The following is a 12,757-nucleotide window of genomic DNA, read 5'->3' as shown; positions in this document are numbered from 1 at the left end:
TTATTATAAGAGCTTATATATTTTTCACTATATGTTGAATATGTATTGTGAGATTGCAATATGTGTGAATATATTTTCAGGCTGGTTATTGTTGTATTACAGTTGCCCAGTGATGTAAGTGTGTGTAATTTGTCAGTTATTCATATATTCCTGCTTTTCTTCTATCTGTAACATATAAATATAATTACCATCCTGTAGAGTCTGCCAACAGATATTAAGGAATCTTTCTGCATATTATTTTTGTTATGGCATTTTTTTATAAAGGCAAAGTAGAGAAACAAATCTATGTAAGAAGCAATACATTTTTTCATACATTATAACCCATGACCTGGGAAGAGAATATATATTGAAATAGCTAGAAAGTGAGACAATATTTTAAAATTCATGATATTCATTTAAAAAAAACACCATTTTTACAATATCTTCCTTTGTTTTCTTCGCCTCTTCCAAAGCATCATTTTTCAAATATTTGTTTTAGATATAATACTGAATTTTAGAGAAAACTTTCCTATAAAATATTATGATACTATAGCCATATATGTTATCATCATCCTCATCTCATCTCATCAAGACATTTTTGTTGACTGTTTAGCTCTATCTTAAGCACTGAGTATACAAAGAGATATAAAAATCAATGCTTGTCATTAATGAAGAAAAAGGCATATAGACATGAAATATAAGCACATCAAATCACTTATATATTTAGGTTCTATTTTTGACGCACAGTATTATCATCCTTCTAATAACTTGTGAGAAAGTGACAAATAGTAATAATAAGGCACTTTATAATTATATTATCTCATTTCATCTCTGCAATAATCTATGAAGTAGATAGTATAGATATTGTTATCTACATTTTAAAGAAAAGAAAACTAGAATGATGATGTTAGAGTCAGAAGACCTGGTTTCAAATTCTGCCTTTGTTGTATACTGTCTCTAGGCCTAGATATTTCTTGGTTTTCTATAAAGTGAGGAAATTGGATGTTAGAGATGTCAGTCTCATGGCCCTTAGCTACATGTGTTTAGAAATTCTGAATGAGATTAAAATGAAACTGGAAAAAATTTTAAAATAAATAAGAATATAATAAAATATAGATAATATTGGTGGACAGCTGAGTGGTACAGTGGACAGAGGACTGAACCTGAAATTAGAATGACCCGAGTTCAAATCTGGCCTCAGGGACTTATCTGTGTGATCCTGGGTAAGTCACTTTGCCTCAGTCTCCTCATCTATAATATGCTCTGGAGGAGGAAATAGCAAATGACCTTATTATCTTTGCCATGAAAACCAAAAATAGAGTCGCAAGGAGTCAGTCATGACTTAAATGACTGAACAAAAACAAGATAATGTTAATTTATGGTTTTCTAAATCAGGATGTGACCTGTTCATTTGAGTTTGATACCACTGAACTTGTTGATTTTTGAGATCCTTTGCAGTTCTACACTTATTTTTCATTTAGTATTTTATTTTCTCCTAATTATATGTAAAAATAATTTTCAACATTTGTCTTTAAAATTGAGTTCCAAATTCTTTCTCTCATTCTCCCTCACTGAGAAGACAGGCAATTTTATATAAGTTATGCATGTGTAGTTATGCAAAACAGTTTCCCATAGTGTAAAAGAAAGTATCAACTGAAATACCCTCCCCCCCATAACTCCTAAAATGAATAAAGTTTTTTAAAAAAGTATGTATCTATTTGTACTCAGACTTCATCAGTTCTTTGTCTGTGCTTGGATAGCATTTTTCATCATAAGTCCTTCATAGTTGTTTTTGTATCATTGTATTGTTGAGAATAGTTTAATTATTCATAGTTAATCATCTTACAGTATTGCTGTTACTGTATATAATTCTCCTTATTCTGCTCATTCCACTTTGTATCAGTTTATTTGTCTTTCTAGGTTTTTCTGTGACTAACTAGCTCATCATTTTTATAAAAACTATTGCATTCCTTCACAATCATACATCACAAATTGTTTAGCCATTCCCCAATTGATGGGCATCCCCTAAATTTCAAATTCTTTGCTACCAGGCATAGTTTCAAATTATTTTACATAATAGTTGAATCAATTCAAAACTCCACCAATAGTGTATTAGTCTCAGTTTTCTCACATTCCGTCCAACATTTATCATTTTCTTTTTCTGTTCTTTAGCCAATCCAAGAACTTCGTAGTTGTTTTAATTTGCATTTCTCCCATCAAAAGTAATTTGGAACATTTTTTTTCATATAGGTATAGATAGCTTTGATTACTTCATTAAAAAGAGTTTATATTTTTTGGTCATTTTTCAATTGGGGAAGAGTTCCTATCTTGATAAATTTGATTTAATTCTCTATATATTTGATAGCTAAGGCCTTTATCAGAGAAAATGGCTTCAATTTTTTTCATAATTATGATTGATAACTGTATATTCTTTCTTCCTATTTCCCTCTTTCATGTTCTATTGTATCTCATTTTACCCTATCCTTCCTCGAAAATGTTTTGCTTTTAGTTACTGCCTCTACCAGTATGCCCTCCTTTTAATGAATACCACACTCCTCTTGTGCTAAGAGACCCCTGTAATTCTCTTTTGACCAGTGATTAAAATCCCTTACTGCCTGTAAGCTCAGATCTCCAAAAGTAGCTCCTGCTATTGTTGATTCAGTGGCTCCCAAGGCCTGCTCCTGGATTGCTGGGGCCAACTCTGGGCTGGCCCACCTTACATTGAACTGTAATCTACTTTCTCTACTGTGCAATACATCTCTCCTGCCAACCTTCTAAGTTGTCTTAGGCTGGAAAATTGTTTCATCCCATTCTTTTGTGGATTTTATTACTCCAGCATTTGTTTAGAACATTATTTTAAAGATCTTTAAATATATTTTGGGGAGATATTGGGTGTTCCTGCCTTTTCCCTACCATCTTGGTTCCTGTTTATAGTTTTAAAGGGACAAAACTAGCTAATAATATAACTGGTACTTTCTCAGAAACCTAATTCTAGCAGGTTATTTCTCAAAATAATTTATTGTAATTCTGCAAAATAATTTCTGCCATTTTTTCCCAAGGGTATTGGTGGTACACCAGGAATCACTGGTTCTAAGGGTGATATGGGACCTCCAGGTGTTCCAGGATTTCAAGGTAACAGTTGAAGTATATTTTATTTCAGTCTTTCCAGATTTTTTTTCCTAATCATGGTAAAATGAGCAATAAGTAGTACTGATAGATTTATAGCATAAGAGCCAGATGACTTGCAGTACAATTTTTTAAAATTTATATTAATCCAAAGAATCATATGCTGTAGTAACCAGAGGTTGCCACATTTCTTTGCTCATAATCAGGACCATACCTTGTGGATTAAGATGTTTTCATTAGACTGAAACATTTTAGAATCTTATTATATTCTTTTCAAAGTTATACTTTCTGATTCCAATTAAGAATGATTTATCATAGGAGTCAAGAGTTCATAATATTTTCCTTTGTTTTGTGAAGATTAAAAGTAACAACAAATACGTGCACTGAATTTTCCTTAGTCTTGAAAATTGAACAGAATTGTAGACAATGATACATGCTAATAATGAACCGACAATGTTTCATAAAATCAATATTATTTGGTTTTTCTTTAATTGATAACATTCAGAAAAGCATTTGCAGAATCTCAGAGCATTAATATTAATAATTTCAGTCTTGCCTTAATCTTTATGATCCCATTTGGGATTTTCTACTCAAAGACACTGGAATTGTTTGCCATTTTTCTCCAGCTCTTTTTATGGATGAAATACTAAGGCAAACAGATTTAATGGCATGTACAGGATGACATGGCTAGTATGTCTGAGGCCAGATTTGGGCTCAGAAAGATGAATCTTTCTGACTTTAGACCCAACACTCTATCCACTTTGCCACCTAGCTCCCTTAAAACATACAGAATTATTTCTTATTTATTTTTACTATCATTTTTTAGTATTATTTATTATTTCTAGCCCAAAGGTTAGATCCTAATCTGATAGCCTACAGGTATAATGTAAAAAATATTAGATTAATAGTTAAAAGACCTGAGTTCATAGCTTGATTTTCTCTTTTATAGACTAGTTATATGAGCCTGGGCTAACCTTAAATGGTTCTTGACCTCAATTTCCTCATCTATAATATAACCAAGCAGAACTTGATGACCTCACCTCTAAGGTCCCTTCTTTTCTAAAATGTTTGTTATCATGCTTGGCTATGAGAGGTCTCAGTCACAAGACACATCCTATCACCAGGAATATACTTGAAGACTTTCATTATAGCAGAATCTGCTAGAGCTTATTCCCTATCCCCTACTCCTCTTATATAATCTTTGATAATCCTATGACAAGGGTTTAGAGTAAAAAAAAGCTTACCTTTTTATGTTGGAAAATTGGAAAGAAAAGACTTTCTTTAGTACCTTAATATTTTCTCTTTGCTTTCTAGGTGCCAAAGGTTCTCCTGGCCTCCAGGGGCTCAAAGGAGATCAAGGGGATCAGGGACTACCAGGTTCAAAAGGTAGGGGTATTTGTCATGGACCCAACATTTATCAAGGGTCTCTCTGTGCAGGACTACAATGGAAACTGAAGCTATGGTCTTTTCCTATTAGATACTTTATATTTAAGTGGCAAAGCAAAAATGAAGGAAATTACTTGAGAACAACAGTTACAAAGCCGTTATAAAGACTTGATCAGCAGATCTCCACGTGGTATGTGGTAGGATTCTATTTCTGGATCTGTGCTGTTCAGCATTTTTATAAATAATTTGAAAGAGACCTGGAAGAAATATTTGTTAATTTGCAACTGACAAAAAGTTGTGAAGATTGGCTACTATGAGTGGACAAAATCAACATTAAAATGTTAATATGGCTAGAATCCTGCTCCAAAATTAACAGGATAAAACTAGATAACAACACATGTAAAATTTTATACTTATGCTTAGAAAAATCATGAAAATTTCATAAGTGACCTAATTTTAGTTGACATCAAGTCAGCAATATGACATAGCTACCAAAAGAAGCTTAACTTGAAACTTGGGCTGAAGAAATGTCATAGCCAAATCAAGAGAGATAATAGTCCCCTTGCATCTGGAGCATTGTATTAAATTTTGAGCATGACATTTTTAAAAAAAGGGCATTGGCAAATGAAAGCTATTTTTAGAGAAAAACAGTGAGCATGACAAAAAAATCTAGATGCTTTCACAAGGTACAGATGAAGGAATTGGGGATGTTTAGATTAAAGAAGAGAATACTTGAGAAGATTTATTAATAGGTATCTTTAATTATTTTGATGACTATCATGTGAAAGATTCGATTTGTGTGGTTAGAAGAAGTTGACCTGGGAAAAGTATAAGTAACTTCAACTTAATACAATGAAGAGCTTTGTAATAATTAGGACTATACATACATGGAATGGATTGCCTTAGAAATTTGCTTTTCACTATTATAAATATTAAAATAGAAGACAGATAATCACTTGTCAAAGACATCATAGGAATGGTTCTTTTATTTATGGGAACTTGGACTAGAGTACCCAAAAATTCCCTCCAAACTTGTTTGATTTGAAGCTCAAAAACAAGAGTAAGAGTGAAGAATAAAGTATAGATTTAATATCTAAGTTCTTGGAAAAAATTTTTTAGGAGACCAGTTTGAGAAAATTATTATTTAAGCTTTTTATAAATAGGTTCCACATTAACGTTTCTCCCTGTACTATTAATTCTTCCAGGTCTTCCAGGACCACCTGGTTCCCCAGGTCCTTATAGCCTAATCAAAGGAGAGCCAGGTATCCCTGGACCTGAAGGGCCAGTCGGGCTTAAAGGTATTCCAGGCCCTCCAGGCCCTAAAGGACAACAAGGTAGGAAGTGTGTGTGTGTGTGTGTGTGTTTTGGGGAGTATATGTGTATCCATTTGTGCTTCTTCCTCCATGACTTAACTTTTATAGCCAATACTTATTACTTATAAAATCAAAATCATGCACTGTCAAAATGACCAATTAGATATAGATTTTCTTTTCAACGCTAAACTTCTAAGATCAACCAAAGTTTTCCAAAGGAATCTTTTTAGACCAAACTGCAGGAAAAGGTAAACCAATTCAGATTGACCACCTTTTGATCAGAAAAAAGGTAGAAAACAGGAGTTATTTAAATCTTTGAAAATAGAATTCTTCAAACGTTGTCTAGAAGCCATAATGACTTGATACCAGTGTCTGAGTTTTGTTTCTTATCACTCTACACTCTGAGAGCTTATGCCTCCTTTTGCCCAATCTCATTCTAGAGATAAATTTCACATGTTAAATCATAGATCAAGGTAAGTGAAAGAAAAAAAAGGAAAGAAAGGAAAGAAGGAAGGAAGGGTAGAAAGGAGAGAGAGAGAGAGAGAGAGAGAGAAGGAGAAAAGGAGGGGGGTGGAAAGAAGGAGGGAGGGAAGGAAGGACAATGAAAAGAAGGAATGAAGGGAGGGAGGGAGAAAGGGAAGAAGGAAAAGTGATCTAGCATTAAAGATCTCACTAAGTGTAGACGCTGTTTAAACACTATGAATAGAAATAGAACAAACAACACAGTCCCTGCCCATAAGGAGTTTACATTCTCATGAAAAAGGACATTTAAGGAGAAGCTAGAAAGCAGGGGAGGAAGACTAAATTAAGAAATCTTGGAGAGTAGTTTTACACTGTACTAATAGTGGGGAAGTTTTTACCTCTTCATCTTGTGCATCAAGGGAAGAGAAGTGATACCTTCAGAACACCATTTTGTTAAAGGCTGGCTAAATGGAATGTCATTAATCTCCAGAAATCTTCTCTTCAAACCTTTACTTTTAGTAGCCTGTTATCTCAGGATAAACCTATCATGTTATTTGGAAGTTCTCTGCATGGATAAATGAAATAAAATATATAAAGTGTTGTATAAACTTTAAATATTAGCTGTTATTGTTATTGCTCATGTCAGTGTTACTGGTATTCTTTGACTCTGGTTGGAGGAAATATTCTAAGAAAAAAAATAGCTGGGTAAAATTTCACATATATGATACCCCAAAAGGGGAAAGATTTGGGACCAGATACTTCACAATGAAGTAATGCTCTATGCTTCTTTAGCCAAAAAAAGAGAGACATATGTGATTTAATCATGTGCTTATTCTTCGCCCCTCCCCTTGATTTAGGTGTAACGGGCTCTGTGGGTATTCCTGGACCACCTGGTAACCCAGGATTTGATGGTGCACCTGGACAAAAAGGAGAACCAGGCCCTTTTGGTCCTCCTGGTAGGTATATTGATGCATTACAATATAAACCTTTAATTACAAAGGCAAGAGGACAATAGGTTGATAGAACAATAGATCATTTATTAACTATTTACTATGTGACAGCCACTGTGCACTATGTACTGGACATACAAAGACAAGTAAGCAAGATAATCCCTACCCTTATGGAGTTTATATCCTAACAGGGTAAGATCATACTTAAAGGGTGATGTAGCTGATATATATAGCAAATGATGTGGTTGTTGTAGATGTCAAATGTTGGAGTTGGTCATGTGAAGAATTCACAATGGCCCTTTTTAAGAGAAGAGGTTATTGACAAAATGAAGGATACCAAGTTATCGAAAAAGGGATTTTAATAATTAATGATGGAAAGGACATGTTCCCTAGTGGAATTTACAATTAGCCAGGAGAAAGGAAATATCCAAAGAACTTGGGACATGATAAATGGCATGGCATTTAGCAGCCTTACCTGGCAGATGAAATCCTAAAATGGATTTAGCACCCTTGCTATAAAGAGAGATACCAAGGAGTTCAGCAAAAATGGAATGGGTCATCAGTAGATTTATAGGAGAAATTTAACCTCAGAAACATGACTGGGATTTCTTGGTTGGACACAGCAAGGTGGGATGCCCAGGACATAACTTGAATTTCTGATTGGAAAGCCTCCACAGAAGGTGGAACAATTCTATCAAGGCTTCAATTTCTCTCTGCAAACCATACCCAGCTACTGAGAACTTCATCAAAGATATCTGAAGGGAAGGAGAGAAAAAGGAAATGTAGAGTCCTAGATAAGGAACCACCAATCAGGGAGGAAGGCCTCAATACAGAAGTTTTTCCAGGGTAGCAAGGAGAATGAATAGGAGGACCTCAGGGTGATACTTTCTCCACATGGCAAGGAGAAGGCATCTGGAGAGAGAGAGAGAGAGAACAGATGTCTATTCAATGAAACATAGTTGGGATCCTTCCCCAAATGGTGGTATTAGGGACAGTCACTAATCAGGAGAGCAGGATTTTAGAATTGGAAGATTCTCCAAAATAGAAAGGCAGCAAACAAGAAGGAGAGAAAAGGAATCTGGATTTAGAGTCCATGAGGAAACAGAACCAATTTTGGTTTATTTTTTCTAATTTGTGATTAATCCCTCTTAAAATCTCTTTATTTGTATTTCCACTACCCCACTATATTTCAGTGTTATTTCTGTTTAAGTATACACAGAACTTATAAAATAAATACTTGAAGGAACAATTGAAATTGACAATTCAAAAAAATGTCTTAGAATCGTGGAGTGTGTATGTGGGAATATATGGCCTCTAAAAGCAGGTGGTCTTTAAAAATGGTTCTTAATTTTTGCGTAGTTTTACAAATGCATAAGTTGTTGATATATTTGAGGGGGAGGGCACTGTCTCAATAGATAAATTATTATGCCCAGTACAAATTCCCTATAAGGGAAGAGCATAGTTAGAGTCCTGTACTCTCAGTAAATTTTTTTCCTTATTATAAAAAGTCTGTTTCCATTATAGAAAGAAAAGAAATCAGAGAACAGGCATATTAATGTCATAATTAGCTAAAATGTCATTTCATGTCATTTTTGAAACATGATCTGAATTCTTTAGGAAACAGAAATAACACTGAATTATGCTGTTCTGGTAGAAATACAAAGAAAGGGACTTTTATGCATGTAGATCTTAAATTAGATAGAGAACAAAAGCAAAAACTAATTATATAGGTTACCACCTGGCAAACTTCTGTCAAAAAATTTGTTTGAAGTCCAAGTGTTAAAGGTGATAATAGCAACAGCTATCCTAAATTATCCTGTTACATTGTCTTCAGTTGGAATAATGCTAGACAGGAAATAGTCAATTCAACAACTCTTTGTTGAATACTTTGGGACAGGAAACATTTAATTCAACATCTTTTTTATTGAGCGACTAGATTACTGGTACTTTCTGCATATAAAGATGAATGAGATTTTTGTCTTTGGCCTCATAGAAACTACAATTTAACAGAAGTCGTAAGAAAAATATACAGAACTAGAATACAAATTAAAATGTGTTAAAGTGCTATGAGAGGTACAAATAAATGGCTGTTGTTTTCTCAGAAGAGGATGGTGAGGATCTGAGTTCTTGAAGAGTAGTTAAGATTTTTGACAAGCCCACTGTAAGGGAAGAGTATCCACAGATTAGAAAGCATCATTTGCTAAAACAAATAAACAAAACCAAAACCAAAACAAAACACATTGGACAGAGAATGAAAAGTTCTTTAGTTAGGCTAGAATGTAGATTATGTGAAAAGGAATTATAGGAGATGAGTCTGAAAATGTAATTTGAATGAGGCATATTTTGGAAGACTTTGAAAGCCAGGTTGAAGATTTTGGGCTTTATTCTGTTAGCAGTGAAGAACCATTGCAGATTGTTTTATAATTAGTGACAAATACAAAGCTGTACTCTAGGAAATTTTAGATTAATATCCCATTGTTATGTATTGGTTGATCTAGTTGAAATATTATTAGATCCTAGACTTTGATAGCAACAAGAAGAATGGAATGAAGATGATCAATATGGAAGACACTGAATATGTACATATTACAGGATTTTCACATATAATTGATTTTTCAAATAAAGGGAAATTGGAGTGGTTAAAGATTTCAAGCCTCAGTTACAGGGAGAATTATATTACCATTAGCAGTCATCGGGAAGTATAGAGGAGGAAATGGTTGGGTGAAAGCTGAGTGGAGTTTTGCACAGGTTATATTGAGATAATCATGTTTTGTTGTTCACGGTCAGTACAAGACTGGACTTGTGAGTGAAAGGACTCAGAGAAAAGGATGGATTTAGGAGTTACTTAAATGGAAGTGATGGCTTAGGTCTTTTATTAATATGAGATCTCAAAAGAAGATTATGTTTCAAGAAGAATCTTAGGTCTACATTTAGAAATGAGGTAAAGTAATTGGTAAAAGGGCAGCCAGAGATAAGGGAAGGAACTAGGATAATTCAATTGCATGAAAGGTAGCGTTTTTAATGACTAATTACAGTTGTCAAAGGAAAATGAAGATTAAAAAGAGCTTTGTATATTTCTGAGCAAGAGGTTTGAGAACTGTCATAATAACTTGGAGAGAGTAGATGCACAGTTGCAAGAATTTAAGGAGTGGTTGCGTGGTAATGATATAGAAGTACTTCTTTAGAAAAATTAATTCCTGAAAGGAAGGACAGAGGATGAGAGGGTAAGAGATCATAGAATTGAGGAGAGTTTTTTTAATGATGTTTTTAGCTAGGGAGAAGGATCCAATATATAGAGAGAAGGAATAACTCATGGAGCAAGTTCCTGGAAGGAATGAGATCAAGAAGTAATAGACAGATTTGTCTTAATAAAAATTCATATTTATATAGTGTTTTACAGATGAGAAGCCACTTTGAGAGGTGAATAATGCAAGTATTGTTTTTATTCTATAAAAAAGTAGGCTGAGGTTGCCTCAGAGAAGTTAAGTGATTTCCCTGTGTTTGTGGCAGAGCTGGCAATGCTAATCAGGGTTTCCTTCTCCATGTTCAATGTATTTTCTTCACTACTGTGCTCTGGTGTTTCTTAGTTTCTTATACTGCTTTATAATTTATAAAATGTTTCTCTCAAAACTACCTAGCTACCTGTTGGGTAGCTAGTGCAGATACTATTAATTTCATTTTATAGAAGTATGAACTTGGTCTCAGAAAAGTAAAGCCACTTGTACATGTTTCTTGGTTAGGAAGTAGCAGATTCAGAACACACATGTTGGGGCAGCTAGATGGTACATGGATAGTCTGAGACACTTAACACTTCCTAGCTGTGTGACCCTGAACAAGTCACTTAACCCAATTGCCTCAGGGGGAAAAAAGAACACCCATGTCCAGGTTCATTCTACTATAACACGGCCTTTTTTGTCTTGACCAAAAGGAGACACTTTTGGCATTCATTAACAAGACCCCTTGGATGAAATACAAGAATTCAACTTTGTAGAGATTTATGGCTGTAGTATCAGATGGCCTAATAAAAATAGCTTAAGAAGGGCATTTTAGAAAGAAAAATAAAACACTATGAAGAAGAGAGCTCAAGGAAGGTTATAACTTGCTCTTTACAATGTGCTAAAAAGTACAAACAAGTGTTAGTGACATATTTTATGATAACATCTTTAAGTCTGATAGATCTCTTTCATAGGTATTGGGCCATAGCCAGGGAAAAGAAAATTGAATGATTTCTTTTTGGTTCTTTCCTACAGGTCCAAAAGGACATCCTGGTCCACCCGGTCCAGATGGGCTTCCAGGGTCAATGGGTCCACCAGGTACCCCCTCTGTAGATCATGGCTTCCTTGTTACTAGGCACAGTCAAACCATAGATGATCCACAATGCCCTCCTGGGACCAAAATAATTTACCATGGCTATTCCTTGCTCTACGTACAGGGGAATGAACGTGCACATGGTCAGGACTTGGGTAAGATATTAAAAATCATTTTAAAAATTCTAAAAGATAAAAAAAATTTGATATGAATAAATTTTTGCTAGATCCAGATTTACTTTATTTCTGAATTTGTAGGTCTATTGAATAAGATTATTCCAAATATTTAAGGGAGAGTATAACTAGGATATGATTAAGAAGACACTGCTTGTTATTAAAGAATTGTTTATAGATAGATGATAGATAAAGGCAGAAAGAGATGATAGATAGATGGATACAAATAGACAGATATATACATACATAGATACATATCAGATTTCCTTCATCTGTTTTGAAATAAGCCTGAGATACTAAAGCCTAACATGAGTTATAACATGTATATGAGAAAAATTGCTGAAAAAATCAAATAAAAATTCTCTGTGAAAACTTGACAATGGGATTGTCAGCATAAATGTGACTCTTGCCTATTTTATGATGAGGTCCCATCATCAGGGACCTCTAGGCAGTACAGTACTAGGCAGAGAGCTGTGTTTGGAGTCAGGAAGATTATTTGAATCCTGCCTCAGATGTTGATTAGCTATGTGAGCCTGAGCAGATCACTTAACCTCTCATAGCCTTAGTTTTCTCATCTGTAAAATAAGGGAGTTAGACTAAAATGCAAGATTTTTAAGGTTCCTTCTTGCTCTAAATTTATCTTCTATGATTAATAATGATATTGATAATAATAATAATAACAATTAGAATTTATGTAGATTCACAGTTAACATATGTCAATTCAACTTCACAACTTTGTAGGCTATGATTATATTGCTATGTTGATATATCAGGAATAGAAAGATTATTGAAAAAAATTTAAACTCTCCTTCATTATGAGAATAGTTCCTATTTATAAAGTACATTACAGTTTTCTAAGTACTTTATAAAGAAATGTAAAATAAAGATATTGTCTGTGCAGAAATCAACAACAGTAAAAAAAAACAACAAAAAAAGACTAAAAAAGAAACTTAAAATTTTCTATAAGCATCATCAGTTAGGACAAATGAAGCATTTCTTTATACATACAAGCCTTTTCACTGAGGAGCTTAAAATAGACAACCTTAACCATTTCTCATGT

At 33.9% G+C, this 12,757-nt stretch overlaps 1 protein-coding gene across 1 annotated transcript in view; it reads left to right on the top strand.

Moving 5' to 3' along the window:
• The window catches only part of COL4A1 (collagen type IV alpha 1 chain), a 192,738-nt gene that overhangs the window by 165,158 nt on the left and 14,823 nt on the right, over window positions 1–12,757 (top strand). The window contains exons 44-48 of the mRNA XM_003765735.4: window positions 3,039–3,111; window positions 4,420–4,491; window positions 5,697–5,825; window positions 7,124–7,222; window positions 11,467–11,679. Coding sequence (XP_003765783.1) covers window positions 3,039–3,111; window positions 4,420–4,491; window positions 5,697–5,825; window positions 7,124–7,222; window positions 11,467–11,679 — 586 coding nt within the window. The remainder of the gene's footprint in view (window positions 1–3,038; window positions 3,112–4,419; window positions 4,492–5,696; window positions 5,826–7,123; window positions 7,223–11,466; window positions 11,680–12,757) is intronic.

This window comes from Sarcophilus harrisii, chromosome 3 (genome assembly GCF_902635505.1).
Source record: "Sarcophilus harrisii chromosome 3, mSarHar1.11, whole genome shotgun sequence".
Lineage (NCBI taxonomy): Eukaryota > Metazoa > Chordata > Mammalia > Dasyuromorphia > Dasyuridae > Sarcophilus > Sarcophilus harrisii.
Note: the sequence above shows the minus strand (reverse complement) of the source record. Positions and strands in the feature narration are given on the sequence as shown.